Here is a 23983-nt window from a genome sequence, read left to right as displayed (position 1 = left end):
CAAGAAGAGGACGATAATTTAGTTTGTACAGATTTTGAAAGTTATTGTCAGTTGCTATTCCAAGATATTTTATTCCATCCATTAAATTTACTTCCTTTTTGGAATCTTATCATATTCAAAAATTTTTAAATGGCACTATCTCACTTTTATCCATATTTATTTTGTAGCCTGATATTCTTCCATATTTTTCTAGTGTTCCTTGTAATTTTTCCAAAGATTTAGCCATTTCTAAAAGGTACAATAGCACATCATCGGCAAATAGACTGATTTTATGTTGTTCTTGCCTGACTTTGGAGCCCTTTATATCCAGATCCCTTCTTATTGTGTTCACCAGTAGTTCAATTTCTTATTGTGTTCATCAGTGGTTCAATCATTAAAATAAAAAGTGCTGGGGACAGGGGGCATCCCTGTCTGCTCAATCTACTCAAGGGGAACACTGCCGACATCTGATTATTTGTTATTATTTTCGCTTGTGGTTTATGGTATAAAGTATTTATCCAATTTATAAATGTCCTGCCTATACCAATTTTTTTCCATTGTTTTAAGTAAAAAGGACCAGTTGATTTTTTTTTCCATATCTAGGAAGACTGTATTATTGAATTTTGTTCAGATTTTTCCATGTGTATTATGTTAAATAATCTTCCTAAACTATTTGAGGAATGCCTTCTTTTAACAAATCCTTCTTGATCCATATGTATCAGTTTTGGCAAGTGTTGTCCTAACCTATTAGCCAATACTTTCACTAGTATTTTATAATCAGCATTTAACACAGATATTGGTCTGTATGACAAAGTTTTTACTGCATCCTTATTCTTTTTTGGTAAAACTGTCATAATCACGGTTGAGAATTATTCCAAGAGGGTTTGTGTTTCCATTGCTTGGTCCAGCACATCCATTAACAGGGACATTAATAATTCTTTGAATTGTCTGTAAAATTCAGGTAGAAATCCATCCTCCCCTGGCGATTTATTAGCTTGTAGAGTGCCCACGGCCTTTTTGATTTATTCACTTGTGAAGGAAGCATCTAATTCTATCCTTTCTCTCTCTCTCCTAGTTTTGGAAGTTCAACATTCAACAAAAAAAATCTTCTATTTCATTCTCATCTCCTAGTAATTATGATTTGTATAATTTTGTGTAATATTGTCTAAAAATGTCATTAATTTCTTTTTGCTTATATACTAATGTTTTTATAGCATTTATCATTCTTGATGACTCCTCTGTTTTAATCTGCCAAGCTAAAACTTTGTGCGCCTGTTCACCCAACTCATTGCATTGTTGCTTAGTTTTTAAGTTAGCTTTTTCTGTCCTATATGTTTGTTATGTATTTTATCTTAGATTTTTATTCTCCAGTAATCTGTATTCTTCTTGTAGTCGTGTTCTTTGATGTCTTTCTAATTCTTTAATATCCTTCTCCAAACTGTTTACTTTTGCCATATGTTCCTTCTTAAGATTCTTTGTATAGGATGTAACTTGTCCCCTTAAATAGGCTTTGAGCCTGTTGCATATCAGAAAACTATTATTAGTAGGTGGTAGATTTGTTTCACAAAATATTTCTATCTGTCTTTTTATAAATTCACAGAAGTCTGTTCTTTTAAGTGATGTAGTATTCAGACACTAGCTGTATACATTCTCTTGCTTTTCCATTATTGCTATAGTTAATATTAATGGAGAATAATCTGATAGAAGCCTCGCTAGATATTGTTTGTTCAGTTTTTGCTCTTGGTTGCCTTGATCATTTGGCACTAGCTTTCTCCATTTTTGATGCTAAAATGCTGGTTTTGAGGTTTCTAACTGTCTTTTTAATACTTTCTGTGGAGAACTCTTTCAAAGCACACATACTCAGCTCCTTAGCATGGTCATGCCTCCATCCAGATATTTCTTAAATGTTCTGAGATCACCTTATGTATCTCCAATTTTCCCTTCCTTTGTTTGTATTAAATTTTATTATTTCCAGATACTCAGCCCAGTTTCATATTTTGTCTGAAATAAAACAAGAAAGTCTGCAGACACCGTGGTTGAAGAAAACACATAAAGATGCAGAAACTCAGCAAGTCAACAGGGTCCTTTATATAGCAAAGATAAAAACACATAACTGATGTTTTGGGCTTGAGTCCTTAATCAAGGTATGGAAAAATGTCAGCAGGCGTCCAAATAAAGGGGTAAGGGGGAGGTGAGGTGGCAAACCTAATAAGTGGAGAAGGAAGCAGGGGCACAGCAGCAACAAGGGGAGGAGGGATGGTTGGGTGAATTGAGAGGGAAGAGGTTGGAGAGCTGACAGAGGGAAGGGAAGGGGAAAGGGGAACAGGTTAGCTGAAGCGGAAGAAGTCGATGTTAATGCCATCTGGCTGAAGAGTGTCCAGATGGAAAATCAAGTGTTGTTCCTCCAATTTACGGATGGGCTTGGTGGGATAGTACATGAGGCCACGGACATACTGCTTATGTGAGTATGTGAGTGTAACACAGAACTGAAATGGTTGGCCTCTGGAAGGTCTTTGTCACTGATACAGACTGAGAGAAGGTGCTCAGCAAAGCAATCTCCCAGTCTACAGCCAGATTCTCATAGCATATTTTCCAATTTGCTTGTTATCTCCTAATTGGGAAATGTTGGAAATCTTCATCTTATTGTGCTCAATGTTAGCAAAACCAAAGAACTGACAGTGGACTTCAGGAGGAAGTCAGGGGAACACGACCCAGTCCTCATTGAGGGCTCAGTATGGAGAGGGTCAAGAACTTCAAAATCCTGGGGTCAACATCTCTGAGGATCTGTCCTGGAGCCTCCAGGTTGATGCAATCACAAAGAAGGCTCGCCAGTGGCTATTCTTTGTGAGGTGTTTGAGGAGATCTGGTATGTTACCGAAAACTCTCAAAAACTTCTACAGTACTGTGGAGAGCATTCTGGCTGGTTGCATCACTGCCTGGTATGGAGGCACTAAATCTCAGGACAAGAAAAAGCTCCAGAGGGCTGTTAACTTGGCCTGTGACATCATAGGCACCAGACTTCACTCCATCAAGGACATCTACATGAGTGGGTGTCTTAAAAAAAAATGCAGCCGCTACCCTCAAAGACCCCCACCACCCAGGCCATGCCCTCTTCACTCTGCTCCCATCGGGGAAAAAGGCACAGGCGCCTAAAGAAGAGCGCTCAGCGGCGCAAGGACAGCTTCTTCCTTCCTGTCATCAGATTCCTGAATGATCAGTGAAGCAAAGACACTGCCTTCCTTTTTGTGCACTTTAAAAAAATATTATTGCTGTGAGATGGTTCTTTGGCTTGGCTTCGCGGACGAAGATTTATGGAGGGGGTAAAAAGTCCACGTCAGCTGCAGGCTCGTTTGTGGCTGACAAGTCCGATGCGGGACAGGCAGACACGGTTGCAGCGGTTGCAGGGGAAAATTGGTTGGTTGGGGTTGGGTGTTGGGTTTTTCCTCCTTTGCCTTTTGTCAGTGAGGTGGGCTCTGCGGTCTATATTTCCACTTTGATTCTGCTGTAAAACATCGAATTTCATGACTTGCTCATGACAATAAATCTGATTATTCTGCATCTATGTTATTAATAGAAATGCTCCAGGTCACAATAGGGCCTGAGGGCCTCATCCAGTACTTACTTACTTCTTTGCCCACATCATTTGTATAACCAGCATTATTTGTTTCATTTTAACCTTTATTCATTTATATATATATCAGCAATCAAGAATTATCCCGAGGCATTTTGACTCAAATCTAGGAGGCATCAAGCCCAGTCCTGTGAGGTTACTCTCTTTCAAAAGTCCTTTATATTTATGAGAGTTGTGAGTTTGAAATGCACATTGTTGCTTGGCATTTCAAACGTGTTTCACCAGGGCTGAAGTTGTGTGGTCCAACAGAACACGCGGTTGGCAGCAAGCCTTTCAGTCGAAGAATGGCATTCATCAGTTGGCCTTGTGGGGAAAACACACCCCAAAAATGCCGTCACTGCAAACTGTTCAAAGTTTTAATTTTGATATAAGAATGGTGTGTGAATACCATCCAGCAAATTGACCATCAGCGTTTAAATGCAACATTTTCTGCCAAAAGCCAAACTATCAAGCAGACGTCATGTAGCTATTTTCTCTGTCTCTCTCTCTACAGATGTTTATCTGACATTCCCTTTCCAGTACATGTCGTTTCTATATAGTTATCATCTCTTTTTCCGCCTTGGCTATTGTCAACTCATTTGAACCTCAGATTGTTAATGATACATTTTTTAAAACCCGAATTTCGCCCCATTAGTGGTTTCAACTCTCAGCGTTCAGCGAAAACCACATCTTTCGACTCATGTGGGCCACAGTGAAATCGGTATCATCCACAGGCATTTAGGCATATCTTTTATTGAGAAGCCGATACAAGTTTTCGGCGCTGTTTTCCGTCCAATTCACAATGAATAAATACTTGGCGCGAGTTGCGAGCGGAACAGTGAGGGTCGCAACAGATCGGAATGGAATACTGGGTTGTTATTCGCATTGGACCCCCCCCCCCCCCCCCCCCCCTCTCCACACCCTCCCACTCCCAAAACATCCCAACAGCCTTAAAAAAGGAGTCGACGTTTTAATTTTTTAAATTTAGATATAGGATTTCCAAACTATCCCAATATAGTTTCGAAACAATCCGGGGGTTCGGTTTGTAAACTGCACTGGGGGATTAAGGCTGCTATGTAAAGTCTGATGTCTGAAGGTTTTTTTTTGGTCCCTGGAGAGGTTTACAGCCAGCAATGGCTGCACCACCTGTCGTGTCGCCAGTTGGCAGTCTTGCTCACCCAAGAGGCGAATCCAACCCGCGTGTGTGAACTGAGCAGCCGAAGGGGTGGTAAAAAGTGCAACGGCGCAATCTTTCCTTTCGCACGGCAACAGGCAGCACTCTGTAGGATTTGTTTTTGTCTTTAACTGACGTCAAGTAAGAAAAAAAACTTAAATCAGCCCTTTAAAAAAAAACCCTCCACTTGAAAGTACCCTGGAATAATGGAATCCAGCTGTTCGATGGTAAACTACCTTTTAAAGTAATTTTTGACTAAAAGTTTGTCCAGACAGAGAAGTTTGGATCTGGCAGCTGATGATAGAAAAAAAAACACAAAGGGAAAATAAAACTCAAAGATTTTCGACTTTATATGGAAGACAGTTTTAAAATCCAGAAGTTTATAAAAGTTGACAGGTGTGCGTAAAAACTTGGCTGTGCCTTTAAAAAAAAAACTCGGGTTCTGGCATAACCGTCTGTCATTTTTTTTCCGCCTTACATTAGCCATTGAGTTGATAAGTGAGATCGTTGGGTCGGGGCACGGTGAAGAGAAGAAGGGAGTGCTTTGGATCGGAATGTGGAAGCCACTGTGTGATTATCTGATGGAAACGCTGGCACATCAGGGTCCCTGCACTCGCCATTCTGCGTGGTAGAAGCGGCGGCTGCTGCGAGCGAGGCAGCCCGAAGAAGCCCAGTGTGCGTCTTGTCTACTCTGCCCCCGCCACCGCTCACACATTGCCCCCTCAAATGTCCCTGTCATTAGCACTCCTGCTAATATCGGCTCTCAACTTCCGCCATCATGGATCGGAAGCCCAAATCAACAAGTTCCAGCCCTCAAGTAACAAGGAACCGAACGGTAAGTCTATTCACCCCCACCCCACCGCTGTTGGCTCTTTAATGTGGTGAAGTTGGGATTGCCCTGTCTGACGCGTATTCTTTTAAGCTGCACTCTCTTGCCAGTGTGGCCAGTGGCTGGTCGCCTCACAGGTATGAATCTTTTTGTCCCCCGGCCAGCATGCAGTGAAATTATTTCCAAGTGAGGGACTCTTGCCCCCGCCCCCACCATACGTGTGTTTAAGATTTTGACTGTAGGGAATGTGGATTTTCCCAGTGCCAGAATGGAAAAGTCTCACTGGGATACAATGTCTAGTGAAAAGCTCCTGCAAAACCTTTTTTATTAAAAAAAAAGAGAAACGTATGCAAGCTTCATCGACACCACTTTGTAACTGCATAATAATAAAGAGGTCCTCAAGAAAGACTTTTAAGTCTTCTATTTTCTGCTTCTGAAGTAGGGCTGGCGTGTGTGTTTTTTTTAAACCGAGCCACGCCGCTTGTAAACGCGATGACATCTGGCACCTGCAGGCAGCCAGGGCGGTGATCAAAGAGCAAGCGCTAACAAAGCTGGCCTCACAGTCAGAGAACTTGGAGGAGCCAGTGAAAGCCATCAAGAGTCAGCCCGCGAATGAGCAGCGCACTGACGGAGCAAAACTTCCACGATCTCGCTTCGAGGGCTGTGCACACATCCGTGGGCCGATTGCGGCATTCATTTATGAACAGCCCAGAAGGGAGCTGTTCGGCCCTTCGGGTTTGTGGCTTTAATTTTCTGGATGGTTACTTAACACAGAGCTGCGATTTTTAAAAAAAAAACTAACTTGCATTTAACTGAGGAACCACTCAGACAGAGTGAAAATATGGGTTTCTCCCCCATTGAGTTTTCACCCATTTTCAGAAAGAGGGGGTTCAATCCAAGGCAGTTCATTTTTATTTATGTTTGCCCATGAGGTTTTTGCTTTGCATTGGAGAATCCGAAGGTGCGTTCCCGCTGGAGTCCACCCTTTTGGCAAAACTAAGATTGCTACGTTAAAAGCTATGATAAACCACTCTCCCCGTTCATTAGTGTCTAATTATATAGTTTTGGGACTTGACAGTTCTAGATTACAACCTAGTCTGGGTAATAATAAGGCGTGGAAAGGAAAAGATTCCTGCGTTTTTTTTTAAAACCCGAGTAAGAAATGATTGGAATAAACCAGCGTGGGTCCGGACCAAAATAAAAAGTTGAGATTAGTTTAATAAGTATAAAAATGTGTCCCCGTGTAACTAGATTTATAGACATCATATTCCGTTTAATAATATGCAGCTGAGATCATAGACTTACATCAAAGGATTTCATACTTCAAAAATCCAGCACTTCTTTATGATGTGTAAGTGTGAAATAGCATTGAGTTCTCTGCGTTGATCACATAAATAAAGTTTCTTGTGTGTGATGATAGTGCAATGTTAGGTGTGATCCAGTGGTTGGACAGAGCACAGCAATGTCTCAAAGTAGCCTCAGCTGAAGACTGTTAAGCTTTGTACCTGGATTAAATGTTGGGTCATTGCACTAATGTGAATCAGACTCTGCAATGAGCTAGAGTTACCCCATATCTAGCAATTGCTTTGAACATTACAAAGTAGATTCAGACATTACAATAATGTTGTTTTAAGGTGTACTGGGCCATATTCAAAAAGCCAAAAATAGTGCTTTCTGGCCTTCAGTCTTTCGATGTCCAAAGCTTTTCAGGTTTCCAGGTGTGTATGCTGAAAGGTGAAAGTCTAAGGGTCAAGTGCTCGTGCAACAGGCCATCATCTCCTGCTGGACTCAGTAGTACAGCAGTGGAAGACTGATTAGGAGTCAAGAGGAGCTGGATATGTTTCGTGTTCAGTCCCTCAGGTTAATGAATCCAATAGGAAAAGGTAAGTGCTGTGATATTTTAACTCATTGTCTTTTTTTTTAATGTAAAAAGATTTTAAGCGTTTCTATCAATCAGCAAATTAGAAACTATTTAAAAGTTGTGAGCAGCTGATAGGCTGCTAAAGGCATCATAGTTTTCCTGGTTACCATTAATTTTCTTACACTTTGCTGCCTGCTGCTGAGGTCGAGAGGCAGGGGGACAAATTGAACTCGTACATTCATATTGGATTAGTACAAGCATAGGAAGTGTGTGGGGCCAATTACTGGCATCTGGACATGGAGTATGTCTCTGATTACTGTATTTAAAATATGAAAATATTGTAAACAGAAAAAGAAAATATTGAATTTGCCCCATTGATCGATCAGTATTGTTAAAGAAAAAAAATCAGAGCAGTTAATTGCTCAGATGGTAATGCATTCTCTCAAATAAAGTACAAGCAAAAATCAAAATATCGGCACATCAGGTTTTCTTTTCCCCCATTTGTTAATTGCTTTCAACTCACTAATGACATGTTGTATTTAAATAATGCCTTTAACACAACAAAATTTTACCAAGTGCTTCTCGGGAGCATTTATCAGGCAAAGACAGGTACTATGTCAAATTAAATAAACACAAAAAGTTGACCTAAAAGTTGCACACTTGGAGATGGAGAGTGGTAGATCCCTTTCGGAAAAGGGCATAATCAAAGATAATATGGGAGTCCTTGTGCATTAAATGTGAAAAGCTAGCAGACACACAGCAGCTCATGGGAAATGCTATACAAAATACAAGTGAGATCAAATCTAGAGTGCTACAAACAATGTTTTTTTTTAACTTTGAGTGAAGTTCAGGGAGGTACAATATTCTTTTGCATGGAAGGATTGTCCTAAGGTTGAACAGTTTGGGATGCTACTTACTGAAGATTAGAAGAATCAAATAAAGTTTATTGTCTTCTAATTGCATGAATACAACCCAACAAAACAGCATTCTCCGGTCCTCGATGCAAAACACACAGATACAACAACCAAGCATAACACACATACAGACAAATAATACACATGCAAATAAATATTGTTTTGTACATATGAGAGTCTCGGATGGTTAGTGTGAGCAGTTCCTTTGGTTGTTCAGCATTCTCACTGCCCATGGGAAGAAGCTGTTCTGCAGACTGGTGGTGCTGGCTCAGATACTCCTGTATCTCCGCCAATGGAAGAAGCTGAAAGATGCTGTGTGTGGAGTGGAAGGGCTCCTTAATAATTTTCTGTGCCCTCTTCAGACAACGATTCCAGTAGATCACATCAATGGGGGGGAGACTCCAGTGATCCTCTCTGCTACTCTTATGTACCTATGCATTGACCTCCGATCAGTTTCTCTGCTGAAAACTTACCACACTATGATGGCGGCTAGGATGCTCTTGCTAGAAGATTGACATAATGATAGCTGATAAGCCTTGCCAACTTCAGTTTTCTCAGGAAGTGCAGTCGCTGTTGCACCTTCTTGACAAGAGAGGAGATGTGTATCCACAATAGGTCACTAGTTAGGTGAACTCCAAGGAACTTGTTGGTTTCCACTCTTTCATTGAGAGACAACTGATTGAAACATTAAATGTTGTTTGGGAACGGGACAGGGTAAATTCTGAGGGGCTATTTTCTCTCCCTTAAAGTCTTGGACCAAAGAATGTGGTCTCATAATAAGAGGGCATTCTTTTAAGAAAAATGAGGAAATACTTCTTTCAGAGTTGTGAGTTTTTAGAACTGCTTTCAAAAGCATCAAGTGGGCAGAATCCTTCCATATATTTAAGACTGAAATAGATTTTTAATAGTTGGGAGTTGAGGATTGCCAGAAGAGGTCAGGAAGACAAACTTGAGGAATGTTTTATCAACCATGAATCTATTGAAGGCAGAGAAGATTCAAGCAGCTGATTCATTTATTCCTGTTCCCTCTTACTGTGATCTGAAGAAGGACCTCCAGTATTTAGAACTTAGGAAAGCATGGATGGCAATATTAGCATCAGGCATTTATCAATGTATTTAATGCAGTTAAAATATCTCATTACTTCCCAAGAGATTTTAGAATGTCATTAGAATCAGTAAACTAAGATAGACATAAATTAAGTTTCTTATGGTTTATGCAGAAGCAGGAAGAATTTCAGAGGTAGTTCTAGAGTTTGACAGGAAGACAGCTGCAGGCACAGTTGCCTGTGGAAGACTAAAGTAAATGGAGGTGAGCGTGAACAAAATTGGAGGAAAGCTAAATTATGAAATGATTCCAGGACTGCTTGAGTTTATAGTTAGAGAATGATAACTCTATGAAAGGATTTAGACATGCTATCTAATGCTTGAGGTCTTGGTGGATCAGGATAATAATCAGGCTTGGGGGAAGTTGTAGTTGAAACTTTCATCTACTTCTACTGAACTCAACAATCCCATAATCTCCCAGCTTCCCTCCTGCATATGTTCAAGATCATCAGAAATTCTGGTGCTTGTATTCTAATTTCCATTGCATACTTTGCCATTATGCTGGAAGCATTGTGAATTTCATTTTGTAATTTTATTGATACAGTGGATTGCTGGGCCATGTCGAGGCTTATTGATAATGCTGACAAGTTTTAGCATCTTAGATAATCTGAAAAATAGTGGAATAGTGCTTGATGAACACAACCATCTCTGCATGTGTTTTTGAAAATGTAATGAGTTCAGGTGCCCACATCTAGCTTTAAGATTTTTTAATGTTATTTTATCGCATAGTTTTTTTCACTTTCAGCATTGCATCTTTTTAATTCCTTCAATGGTTCATTCAAAATCTCAGATTCCTTTATTTCCCCTGGACCTCGGTTGATTCTTTAATAGCCTTTGGATTTACCTTTGAATTTTCTGACTGTTTACTAAGTTCTTGCTTTGTATAAACAGCTTTCTCTGAGCCTGCAGAGGCTGTGGGAGTGCTGGAGATGGATCCATGAGCTTTCAGCAACCCTGAAGGGACTTTTTTTTTTTTTGCTTTCCTTTCTCTCTTACTGTAAGAGATGCTGGGTGATCTTAGTAGTGACTCTTTGCTTTTTGGTAGCAAAAGGGAATTTTGTGTAATTATACATATTCTGTGCTATTATATAGCAATAAAGGAATCTTGAATCTTTTGTGCAACGTCAAATGCTTGTTCCTTTATTTCTCTTTGTCTTTAGTTTTGAATGTATTTGTAAAGTACCTCTTAAACACATTTTAAAATTAAGTGTCTGCATGGTGACTGACCTGAGTATTTCCAGCAATTTTGTATTCATTTCAGATTTCCAATATCTGGCGTTTTTGCCTTCTGATTGCTGTATTAACTGTTGTTGAAGAAGTGAAATATAAAAAGGATGTTTCTTTTTTTTAAATGCTTCTTGGCCACAGAAAGGATAGTTTATAAATGATTATGAGGTAAGCTAAGTTTGGCATTGCTTTTTTCATTCACATTCTAAGGGAATCTGTAGCAGTAAAATATTTCTACATCCTTCAGTCAATGGAGTATCTCAAACACACACAGGCAAATCAGAAAGTGTCTTGGTTAACAGTGATAAGACCTCAGTTACATCATGAAAATCAAGAAATCTGTCATCTTACTACTTACCTGCATTTATAATTGTTATAATTTCTTATAAGAACTGGTGACTAAGTAAATATGCATAAAAAAGAAGTCATTTATGTCTGGACAGAGTTCTCGTTGATACCAGACATTCATCGAGAGAATTTAGCCTCTGTGAAGTAATGGCACATACCATGTCATCTGTGCCACCATTCAAGCAAGATTGGATCCTTCATTGAATCAGCATTGAATTTTTAAAAAAGCACCTTTATTACTGTAACATTTTTATCTATTGTTTATGACTTTAGCTTCCCATGAAGGTTCATTTATCGATACTTTTATCAATGAGAAGTTCATGCAGTTTGAACACTTAAGGAATGCTCCAGGGATAAAATGATCTTTCATGAGTTTAAGTGTAAGTAATTTTGTCTGGTAGTTTGATTTGGTTGTTCTCTTGAGATCCTGCAAAAGTATAGCTTTGGAAAAAGAAATAATATATTTGTTGTTTTTCACTTTTTTAATTAAATCCAAAACATTGCACAGCCAACAAATTTTTGAAGTGTAAGCGTTTGTAAATCTACTGTGTTAGTCAAGTAAATCAGAATCTATCAGAGCAGTTACATTTTTAACAATTGCTCATTGATCGCGTGTTGGGGTGACTGCTGATGGCAATATACAAGTTTATATGCAGAAAGACTGTGGCATTGCAAACTAAAGTTTATTTTGTATCAAACCGGGGAAAAGGTAAACAAATGTAGGATCTACTCCAAACAATTGAATGAAATAGCTGCACTACAACATAAAATGAACAAATATTCTTTAATGTATATTCTGAGAGATCTGGGTGGCATTTACATTTCAATTCTTAACATATCTAACGTTTAATTTGTGGTACTGAAATCCTTTATATCAGTGAGAGTAAAGACTGGCATTGTACTTAAAGGCACCATACTTACAGCTGTTGTGTGTGAACATTCCCTGGTGATTTTACCTCTCATTTTTCCCTTGCTTCTCCGTGGAAAAAGTCCAGGTTTCCACTCCCTGATTATTCACACGGCATGACTGAAAGCCAGAAACATGTTACCTGTGGGAAATCGAAGCTCAGATGTTGTGTCTATCATTTTGTGGCATGTTGAATTTCAAATACAAAATACAGCACCACTTGAATTCTTTGAAACCCAATACTTCAAATTCCATTTTTGACATCCCTCACTAAAAATACTCAAACAGTCACAGGTTGTGGGCATTACTACGTAGTACAAATTACCGTTGAACTGTTTCTTTTCTTGTGATAGTGGTATAGTAGAATGAATAGTAAGTTCCAGGATTTTGACCCAGCAGTCATGATGGAATGGAATAACATTTCCATGTCAGTCTCCTTTGTGATATAGATCAAAATCGGAGGAAGTGGTATTACCTTGCCGTGCACAAGGTGAATGGGAACTTTATTGAGGAAATCTGACCAATTGCTTCTGTGCATTTCTTTGCACCATATGAACTACTTGGCTGGACATCGTCAATTGTCAAAGGTCCTCATCTGCTTCAAAAGGACATCCATTATTCCAGTACCCAAGAAGAGCCGGGTGATACATGGCTCTCAGCAGCAAAATTCAGCTCTGCCACTCCACGGGAGCTGGAGTTTCTATCGAGGGTTCATGAAAAGCTTGGGAAAGATTTCCTCCTCTGCCTGCAAGAAGGTGTATTTTGGCTTTGGGAGTGGCAGATCCCCATCCTATTGCAGTGTGTATGGAGGAGGCTCCATTGTGTGGATTGGTCTCAGCTGAGCTAACTCTTGCTTGACTGGAATTACTCATTGAACCTAGGACCAGAATTCGTTCTCGGGAGTTGGTCCTGCATGCCGTGGTGATCCATTTTGCCGTTGGGAACTGAGGGAGATGCCCAGCGGAGATCATTTTTTGATGAACTCTTTACAATGGAAGCCTGGAGTGGAAAGTATTTCACTGAGCAGAACCATGTAACTGATGTTTAAGTTAATATATGGACTCCTCAACTGCCTTCCACTTCTGTGGCTGGGAGCAGACAGTGTATACCATGTTCATAGGGAGTATGAGAGTTTTCAGCCTCTGTTTGAATATCTGAAGGGGCTGCTTCTCACGTTTTTGTTGCATTTTAGTTCCATACTCCTGGTCTTCAGCCACCTAGTAAGGAAGAGGAGGGGGTGAGTCACTCGAAAGATCTCCTGGTTGGTTTACTCCTGGACCTGGCTAAAGTGTCCATTCACAAGTGTCTATGCCTGCATAGCCCTGGAGAAGAAGCGTGTTGTGTCCATGGGAACAAAAGGGGATTTCTGAAACTGGTGGGCTTGTGTGTTCTGGACAGTGAGAACCATTCTATAATTTGAATCTGTGTTTGATTAGTTTACTATTATAGATTTTCCTCTACAGGCACCTGTTCTGCTGCAGCAAGTAAGAATTTCGGTGTATATGTACATTGTACCATGTGTTTCTTTTTCTTTGGCTTGGCTTCGCGGACGAAGATTTATGGAGGGGGTAAAAGTCCACGTCAGCTGCAGGCTCGTTTGTGGCTGACAAGTCCGATGCGGGACAGGCAGACACGGTTGCAGCGGCTGCAGGGGAAAATTGGTTGGTTGGGGTTGGGTGTTGGGTTTTTCCTCTTTTGCCTTTTGTCAGTGAGGTGGGCTCTGCGGTCTTCTTCAAAGGAGGTTGCTGCCCGCCAAACTGTGAGGCGCCAAGATGCACGGTTTGAGGCGATATCAGCCCACTGGCGGTGGTCAATGTGGCAGGCACCAAGAGATTTCTTTAGGCAGTCCTTGTACCTTTTCTTTGGTGCACCTCTGTCACGGTGGCCAGTGGAGAGCTCGCCATATAACACGATCTTGGGAAGGCGATGGTCCTCCATTCTGGAGACGTGACCCATCCAGCGCAGCTGGATCTTCAGCAGCGTGGACTCGATGCTGTCGACCTCTGCCATCTCGAGTACTTCGATGTTAGGGATGAAAGCGCTCCAATGGATGTTGAGGATGGAGCGGAGACAACGCTGGTGGAAGCGTTCTAGGAGCCGTAGGTGATGCCGGTAGAAGACCCATGATTCGGAGCCGAACAGGAGTGTGGGTATGACAACGGCTCTGTATACGCTTATCTTTGTGAGGTTTTTCAGTTGGTTGTTTTTCCAGACTCTTTTGTGTAGTCTTCCAAAGGCGCTATTTGCCTTGGCGAGTCTGTTGTCTATCTCATTGTCGATCCTTGCATCTGATGAAATGGTGCAGCCGAGATAGGTAAACTGGTTGACCGTTTTGAGTTTTGTGTGCCCGATGGAGATGTGGGGGGGCTGGTAGTCATGGTGGGGAGCTGGCTGATGGAGGACCTCAGTTTTCTTCAGACTGACTTCCAGGCCAAACATTTTGGCAGTTTCCGCAAAGCAGGACGTCAAGCGCTGAAGAGCTGGCTCTGAATGGGCAACTAAAGCGGCATCGTCTGCAAAGAGTAGCTCACGGACAAGTTTCTCTTGTGTCTTGGTGTGAGCTTGCAGGCGCCTCAGATTGAAGAGACTGCCATCCGTGCGGTACCGGATGTAAACAGCGTCTTCATTGTTGGGGTCTTTCATGGCTTGGTTCAGCATCATGCTGAAGAAGATTGAAAATACAAAAAAATGTGTATTATAATAATAAACTCATTTTCATTAAACTCATTATCATTAGTACACATGGGAACCACACTGCCCTTTGAAGATGGATGTGAATGTATAAAGTGGTACATGGGGTGCTAAGCAAATAGGTTTCTTTGTCCTCAATGGCATCAAGGATCTTTAATGTTGCTTGATATCCATTATCCCAGTCCCTGTTGGAGTTCATCCCTGGGTCTTAAGAAGACAGGCAGCTCAGATAGTTGATACAAAGGTAAACAATAGTTTTCAAAATGGAGATAGAAATCAGACAACCACTGATCAGATAACTGCACCTGCCACTGGAAAAATGTTTGAATCCGTTATTAAAGATATAGCAAGTCATTTTTAAAATTCAAGGTTATCAGGCAAAATCAACATTATAATAGGGAAATTGTTTGACTAATTTACTGCTGTTCTGTGGGTGGGGGGGGGGGGGGGGGGGGGAGAGAGAGAGAGTAACCTGCATTGAGAATAAAATGGTATCAGAGTTTGTAATATAATTAGATTTGCAGAAAAAAAATCAAGTTCAAGGTTATAGCTGAACGTGACAGTAGGTGCAGTAGGCAACATGGTCATGTGGATAGAAGATCGACTGGCTAATATAAAACATAAAATGTATTCCTTTTAGTGGCAAAGTTAAGACATGGTGCCGCACGAGTTGTGTTCGGATCTTAGCTTTTTGAAGGGTAAATGAAGACATGGTTGCAAAATTTGCCAATTATACAATTTCAGGCTCAAAATTAAATTGTAAAGAGAACATAACAAGAGCAGAAAGGGACATGAATAGATTAAGTAAGTGAGAAAAGATCAGGCAAATTAAGATGGGAAAATATGGCAATTTTGGTGGCAAATACAAAGAAGTGGTGAGAAATTCCAATGTTCAGAAATGTAGAAGGATCTTGGTATCTTTTTATGACTCTGACTACAGCAAATAATTAGGAAAGTAAACAAGATTTATTTATTGCAAAGGGAATTCAATACAATGATTGTGAGGTTATGCTGGAGATTGGCTCATAAGAACCAGGTATCAGAACTGGGATTTAAGAGGGTGCTGAGGGCTCCCAAAGGGGCTCAGACACTGAATGCTTTTTTTGATCGTATCAGAGGTTTGGATTCTGGCGCTCGGATTATAGGACGTTGGAGAGAGATTCCTCTCTTGGAAACATCTAGAATTAGTAGTCAGTGTTTAAAAGCAAGAATCCATTCAACTTGGACAGAGTTGAAGCAAATTTATTTTCTCTTGGGTGGTCATGAGTATTTGGAATTCTGCTGCTCAAAGAGAAGTGAATCAAATTTTTTGACTATCTTTAAGACTATCTGGGTAGATCCTTGATAAGCCAGGGACTGAATGTTTACCAAAGATGATCATCAATCAGGGCTGATGTTACAATCACATCAGCTTTCATCTTATTGAATGATCAAACAAATTGGATGGGTAAGATGCCTATTCCTGTTTCCAATTCAAATGAATGTGGCATTGCTTCCTTTCACACTTGTATACTTTGCATCTTTGCCAAGACAAAAACTGATTAAGGTTTGTGACTGGATGACACCTTGACAGTTATGTTGTACAGGTACCACTTTTAACATAGTTTAAACCCGATTCTAGAAACTGAATACAATAAGTTTTCTTCTTTTCTTTGGCTTGGCTTCGCGGACGAAGATTTATGGAGGGGGTAAAAGTCCACGTCAGCTGCAGGCTCATTTGTGGCTGACAAGTCTGATGCAGGACAGGCAGACACGGTTGCAGCGGCTGCAGGGGAAAATTGGTTGGTTGGGGTTGGGTGTTGGGTTTTTCCTCCTTTGCCTTTTGTCAGTGAGGTGGGCTCTGCGGTCTTCTTCGAAGGAGGTTGCTGCCCGCCAAACTGTGAGGCGCCAAGATGCACGGTTTGAGGCGATATCAGCCCACTGGCGGTGGTCAATGTGGCAGGCACCAAGAGACAATAAGCTTTAATACTGCAGGATAGCACATGCATTGTTGAATTTACCCTGTGTCAGTTGTAAAATTAAGTAGTATCCTTTCCTGCCCTCACAGGTAAATACAACGTTCCAAAATAAAAGAAACGATGTTTTGGCCTTTCTACCAAAGTGACAGAAATAGTGTATCAGTTCGTTGTCATAATCCTCTATAATGCTCGTTAGGGAATTTACTGTGCATGTTGACCATGGAGTTTCTCACATTACAATAGCTATTACATTTTACTTCAACTTCTTGGGCTTTAAAGAACTTTGGAAAAGAATGAAGATGTAAAGCGTACTAGCTGGTAGAATTGTTAAGATACTAAAAATATTCAGTGCAATTATTAACAGATTTAAAATTATATTACAGTTAATAAAGGAATCAGGCTGTTGAATAGTAGACTACTGATACTTTTGATGGTTTAATATGCAGGAACTCACTGTGAGTGGTCCTGCCAGGTTTTTCTCACTCTACCATCAATGCTATTAAATGCTGGCAGGTCGAAGCAGTCCATGAAAGTGCATGACTGGTTTTTTCCCTGTGGTGATTGACAAAACAAATGTAATCTGCTGATGCTCATTAGCCTCACTAGATAATGGGGCAAAGGTGGGAGAAGGTGTTTGGTTGCATGTTGAGTCCATAACCCAAAGGGGGACATGCAGAAAGCTGATTTGCAGTTTAAAAGAAGCAAGGTTGTCATTATGAACCTATGTTCAGGAGAAGGTGGGTTACACCCAGAGCTTTGCTCATATCTCTATGATTGAAATTATTTGCAATCAAACAAAACCTACCTGTAATATTTAAGTTATCTTCAAGAAGGGGTATGTATTTTAATCACTCAAACTCTTCCCAAAGTAATTAGTTAAAATCCAGAACAAATCCAGAGAGTGGACATGAATCCGTACCCAGCTTTGCAATAGAATGTGTGTACGTTATGAGAAATCTTTGGCTTGGCTTTGCGGACGAAGATTTATGGAGGGGGTAAAAAGTCCACGTCAGCTGCAGGCTCGTTTGTGGCTGACAAGTCCGATGCGGGACAGGCAGACACGATTGCAGCGGCTGCAGGGGAAAATTGGTTGGTTGGGGTTGGGTGTTGGGTTTTTCCTCCTTTGCCTTTTGTCAGTGAGGTGGGCTCTGCGGTCTTCTTCAAAGGAGGTTGCTGCCCGCCAAACTGTGAGGCGCCAAGGTGCACGGTTTGAGGCGTTATCAGCCCACTGGCGGTGGTCAATGTGGCAGGCACCAAGAGATTTCTTTAGGCAGTCCTTGTACCTTTTCTTTGGTGCACCTCTGTCACGGTGGCCAGTGGAGAGCTATGAGAAATAGAAGAATAGGAAATGACATTACAGGACGGTGACCATGGCAGTGGGCCAGCGAAGGACAGTGATGGAAGGGCCCCCACAGGCTGCAGTCTGCTGGAGATTGGCTCATGGGAACCAGGTATCAGAACTGGGATTTAAGAGGGTGCTGAGGACTCTCAAAGGGGCTCAGACACTAAATGCTTTTTTTGATCGTATCAGAGGTTTGGATCTGGCGCTCTGGTTGCCAATGGTTTGAACTGGAGTCTGTGCAGTTGCAAGGGGCTGCGGGAGTGCTGGAGGTGACAAAAATGGAAGTATCTAATGTGTAACACATTTTTAATGTATTATTACATGACAATAAAAGGAATCTTTGAACCTGCTGTGTGTGTTTTTAAAAACCTTTGAACGTCCATTTGGTATGAGCCTAAAAGCTGAAGTCTCTACAAATATGGTGGATATTAATTGAACGTGATCATGCATGAATCGAAAAGTTCATTAAAATATTAATAGATGTACAACATAACATATAGGCCAGATAGTTCCAACTCTTTTCTGTAATAAATATAATAAAGCTTCAATAATTGAGCACTATTGAGTCTTTGGTGGTTCTGGGTTGTCAGATTTTCTGAACTTTTATATGTTACTCTTATCAATACCCAAATTTCACTTTTTCATGTGCTGCACATAAACACTCCAGACTCTGACTAGCTACAACCCTTCCCAGATTCCATGCTCTGGGTGTTCTAAGCCCCATCCCATCTCTAGCCCACAGACTGGACTTTAGTACCAGTATCACTCTTCCTTGTACTCTGGACCCCAGCTCCCATTCCCTGTGAGTGAATGAATGAACGAACCAGATATCAGGATTTCTGCACAATCATGTATGGCTGAAACATCACTGCCAAAGCAAAGATCAATTGAAATCATCAACTGTGCCCAGGAAACGTTGTGATTCTTGATGGTTGACGAGTGCATTTTCATTTGTGAAAGACTATTTTTCAAGTTAGCTATATATCCCTGCTAATGGGTAGTCCCAAGATGCAACTTCATTGTGAAGCTATGATGTAGGTGAACAGTGTGCTCCTGGATAATGAAACTGGATTTCTGGGAGAAGTATAAATGTTTATTTTTTTTTATGAGCAAGCCAGGTGGGGCTTGGTACACTGTCCTATCTAATCCAAACAGTGTAAATGTTGGAAAAAGAACGTCAACCATATTGCAAAGATCTAAATTAAAACAAGATGGTCAAGGCCACTTACAGAGAGTCCTTTTGACTGCTGAGCTAATGATGTTATAATCCCCTCAGAAATTACGAAAGAAAGGAAATTCCACTCCTGTCAGGTCCCTTTCAGTAATTTAATGATATCATTATATCTTTTTCACTTGGGCTTTCCAAGCTTGTCAGATCTGGCATGTTATAATTGCCATACACAAGAATGTGTTAATTAGTTAAAAATAATGGTCTTTTGTAGGTGATGGTAATTTGAACTTTGTTTTGTGTGTGAAACTTCGCTTGAATTCCACAGGAGTACTCTCTTTAATGACCATTTAATTACATTCCTAACAGACGACAGATAATTTAGCTTTGAGTCCATAAGAGAGATTTCCAGACCTTTTTGTTTTTTCACTAAAAGCACATTTTAGTGCTGCAGAATCGTCGTGCTACTTCTGTGCTTCGATCAGAGTAAGAGGCAAAATACAATATAAAATTTGTGCCAGGTGCTGGAATCTCTCCACAATGTTTTAAATCCCTAATTTTTTTTTTGAGATAGCATCTAAGTGAGAATCTCTGTTTTCACAATGGCATTTATGTTGCAGGATGCTGGATCCAAATACAAAGAATTCCTTGGTGGGTATTCTCAAGTTAATCAGGAAATGATTTTGCTTCAGAAATCTCTTTCATGGCGTACTTGCTGTGACATTTAAATATAGTACGATATAATGTATTGGGTGACTCAGCGGCGCAGCTCGAGGATCCTCACAGTTCCAGTGACAAGTTCAATCCTGACCTCCGTGCTGTCTCTGTGAAGTTTGTCCTTTTCTCCTTCCCCCCGCCACACCCCATGGTTGAATGAACTTTCTCTTATTTCCCAAAGATGTGAAAATTTGTAGGTTAATCGGCCACTGAAAGTCTCCCCCTGATGTGTTGGTGAGTGGTTAAAATCTGGAGGCAGAGAAAGAATGGAAGGGGGGGGGAATAGATAAAATCGGTGAGGATAGAATTAGTGTAAGAATGGGTACTGGATGGCCAGCATGGCCTCGACGGGCCTAAAGACCCCTCTGTGCCTGTGCTGATTCTCTGTAAATCTACAATATCACAGTCTCAGCTGCATATTCCAGCTTCCATACACCTCAAAGGAGAGGTGGGGGGGGGGGGGATTTTTCTAACCCTTATAGTTGTCAAACAGAAGAAAACTCATTCCAAATGGTTGGGGGGAGGGGGGGGGGTTCATGGTGTCATGCAGATGACTAGAGGACTGGTTTGCTTATTCTCATCTTTGAGTGTTCCATTACAAAAGGTGAAATCTATCAGATAATTAACGTACTCTTGAAATAAAACAAATTTCATGTCATATTACATCTGTTTTACGGCACTGTCTGTAATGAGTTTGTATGCATGGGTTTGCTCCAGTTTCCTCCCACCTTTCCAAATGTATGGGGTTTGTAGATTAATTAGGTGTAACTGGGTGGCAGAGGCCTGTGGGCCAGAAGGGTCTGTTACCATGCTTTATGTCTAAAATTTTAAAATACATGATAATAAAGGAATCTTGAACTCTAACCGACTGAGTTGTGCTTCCTAAAGAGCAAATAGTAATCAAGAGAACAGGAAAAGAAAACACAACTTTTCCTCTTATAATTCTTCATTGCTGCCTGTACTAGTGCTCCTGGCAGATATTGTGTAAAAATAAATAAATAAATAGATAAAAATACATAAATACATCAAGAGAAAGTGAAGCCCGCATCTTTGGAGAATTTCACTGAAAACAAAGCAGTCAGCTTTTTGAACGACCCAAAGGATCTGGACATGTTTTACCACTTGTCCATGTAAAAACACAACAATTTCTTTTAATCCCAAGTTCTGCAGCAGGACTGCGATTTTGGTAGCAGCAAACCTTAAATTTCACGAATAAATTTAAACACGACTTAATTACGTTTTTAATCACAATGTTCAGCAGTATTTTGGAGAAGTGCAAAAGGAAAGTGACAGCATGAATCAGGAGGTTGACTGGAAGGGCCAGGGTAACCCCGCGATGGGTCAAGCCATCAGTGGGAGTCGGGCAGCAAGTTATTGGAGATGGGTTGGGCAGTAAAGGTTGGAGGCCAGTATTGAGAATTAAGAGGTGGGAGTCGGGAGCTGCTTGTGGGAGTTGAGGGCAGTGAGATTTGCGAGTTTGGGGCTGTGGGTGTTGGCTGGGTGGTAGTGCGAGGTAGGTAGGTATCATGGTGGGAGTTGGTCAGAAACAGTGGCGAGAATTAAATGGGAAAAGAGGTGGAAATGGAGGCTGAGATGACACAGAAATTGAGGGACAGTGATGGGATTTGGATAGGTGTGTAAAAGGAAGCTGAGGCATGCACAGTAGAAGGATGGTGATGGAATTGGTTTGCAGCAGTAGAGTTGCTGAGTTGATGGTACTGGGATTCAAATGCTGATGTTGAGACTCCGAGGTGGGACATAAGGGGTAATGTGAATATTTTGAGGGGTGAACTTGGGTAAGTATGACTGTTGAAGATGAAGGAAGTGATGGTGAAAATTGGGAAGATGTTCTGATTCCAGTTGAGAAGAGTGGTGTGTAAGAGTGGAAGGAGTCAGAGCTGCAGTGGGAGTGGAGTTAAAGGTAGGAGTCAGAGGGTTCAGAGTGAATGGGGTTGGAGTCCTAGGAATGAAGGGAGTTGTATTTGGGAAAGGACAAAGATGAAGATCGGGAGGTATCACTGATGAAAGTTGAGACATGCAGCAAGGGTGAATCTGGATGGGGTGATTGGATGGCTTGGGCAAGAGTTGACAGGGTAGTTGTGGGGCTTGAAGGCATTCACATTGAGAGTTAGGAAAGGTGGTGAGATCTCGTGGCAAGAGTTAGGTCGGCACCAGAAGGAGTCAGAGGTTGGTGCTGGGGAACAATGACATCCATTTGCTGGGCTACATTTAGCTCATTAAATGTAAATAATTCTGCAATCTAGGGTGTGCTCTGCAAAATCTCAACATAATCTGCTTTTCTCACAAGGAACTACATTAAGTTGCATGTGATGGACAACTCAGCAAAACTGGTTTAAGTTTCTCTCTTAACAACTCCCTACAAAGGCTCAAGATATATAGTGTAACTTAGCGATGCAAAAATGAGTAAAGCCTTTTTTTTGTTGGTAGTTCTTATGGTTTGGAAAAGATGATGAACTGGGTTGTGTGCTGTTTTAGACACTACCATATACCACAACATCATTTGACAAGAAGGAAGTTCTCCTGGAATCGTGGCCAATATTTCTTTTCCCATCAGCACCAATACAAAGGAATCTGTGATCTTTTTATCTCTTGTGCTGTGTATTGAAATTTATAGTGTGCAAATCTGCAGTCATGCTTGTCTAAAAAATACCCAGGGTTTGCTTCAAATGTGACTTCCTGGGAAGCAGTCACAAAGATTCCATAAAAAGGCATCTTTATCTTTGCTCTCTCTAACATGTTCTAGACAGTATTGACTCTACTGTGCATTGTAACATTTCACTGGTCCAAGGCACCCAGATGGTAGTCTCTGTGATTCAAATTAGAGGAGGTTGAATGCATTTTGCAGAGCTGACAGTCAGTAAGTCCAATCAGACATCGCCCTGTTTTGTAGTGGTCAGATTTTTGGAGACAAAGCATATGGAAATTATGGACACAGAAGATGTTTGATTGCTATGTCTCTGGAAAAAGTTAAGTTCAACAATACTGCCCTCAGATTCCATCTGTGCATGCCTGACATTCATGTTTTATTGCTTGCAAGTCTATAAAATACATTATACCCAAACCACTGATCTTCTGAGTAAGACACAAAAAAGTGTTGAGGCCGAGTGGGTCTTCACCACAATATAGAGCATTATCACCACATTTTGAAAGACCCAGAAGATTCCAAGAAACTGATTTTTTTTTAAATGCAGTCAAACCGGTAGCAACATTTATAGGGAAGGGAAGGTGTTCCTTCTTTGTATCACTCAAAACCCATTTATAAAAATATTATTTATAGTGATATCAAATTTTTCTTGCCACATACCATCAATTGCTTTGGTTAAAAATAATTGCCTTTCTGTATAGTTTTCAAATAGAATAGAACTAAGGAGTTTAAAATAGAAAACTGCCATGCTAAGCAACATCTTTAGTCTTACTTGAGGTTTAAATCCAGTCTTTGGAACTCCAGGGTATATTTTTAAAAAATTAACAAAATGTGAGGCCACCAAAAGATAAAATTTGTATAGAGTCATATACTTGGACAAGTACAATGATTTGAATGGTCACTTAGATCGAATCAATGCATGAAAAGCAAAAAAATATGTCTAGAATGAAACAGAAAACAATCCAAGTGTGGAGACAGTCAGTGTGGGTGAGGTTCATGGTAAATATTTTGTGGCTAAATAAATGAATAAATGGTCAGAACAAGGTGAAATATATTCCAGGCTGTTCAAAGAAACAAAGGAGACAATTATAAAAATTCTGGCTGCATTGTTCAATCTTCTCTGGTATATACAACATTATTTGAAAAGGGTGGAAAGTGGGAAATTGGGTCCAAAATTGTATCAGTGCCAAGAAATTGAGACAAATCATTGAAAAGGGTTTTCTTTTAAAAAACTGGTAAGCTGTTATCATAGGTTCAGTGCTTGATGTTTTGCATTTTGTAATATTGGTAAATAATATAGTCCAGTGGTTCTCAACCTTTTTCTTTCCACTCACATATCACTTTAAGTCTTTCTTCTTTGGCTTGGCTTCGCGGACAAAGATTTATGGAGGGGTAATATCCATGTCAGCTGCAGGCTCGTTTGTGGCTGACAAGTCTGATGCGGGACAGGCAGACACGGTTGCAGCGGTTGCAAGGGGAAATTGGTTGG

At 40.7% G+C, this 23983-nt stretch overlaps 1 protein-coding gene across 2 annotated transcripts in view; it reads left to right on the top strand.

Moving 5' to 3' along the window:
• The first annotated feature begins 5147 nt into the window (after positions 1–5147).
• The window catches only part of pdgfc (platelet derived growth factor c), a 300283-nt gene continuing 281447 nt past the window's right edge, over positions 5148–23983 (top strand). For both annotated transcript variants that reach the window (XM_069926206.1, XM_069926207.1), the window contains exon 1: positions 5148–5598. In XM_069926206.1, the coding sequence (XP_069782307.1) occupies positions 5490–5598 (109 nt within the window). In that variant the 5' untranslated portion in view covers positions 5148–5489. The remainder of the gene's footprint in view (positions 5599–23983) is intronic.

This window comes from Narcine bancroftii, chromosome 3 (assembly GCF_036971445.1).
Source record: "Narcine bancroftii isolate sNarBan1 chromosome 3, sNarBan1.hap1, whole genome shotgun sequence".
Lineage (NCBI taxonomy): Eukaryota > Metazoa > Chordata > Chondrichthyes > Torpediniformes > Narcinidae > Narcine > Narcine bancroftii.
The sequence above is the reverse complement of the archived record's forward strand: the minus strand, read 5'-3'. Positions and strand labels throughout refer to the sequence as shown.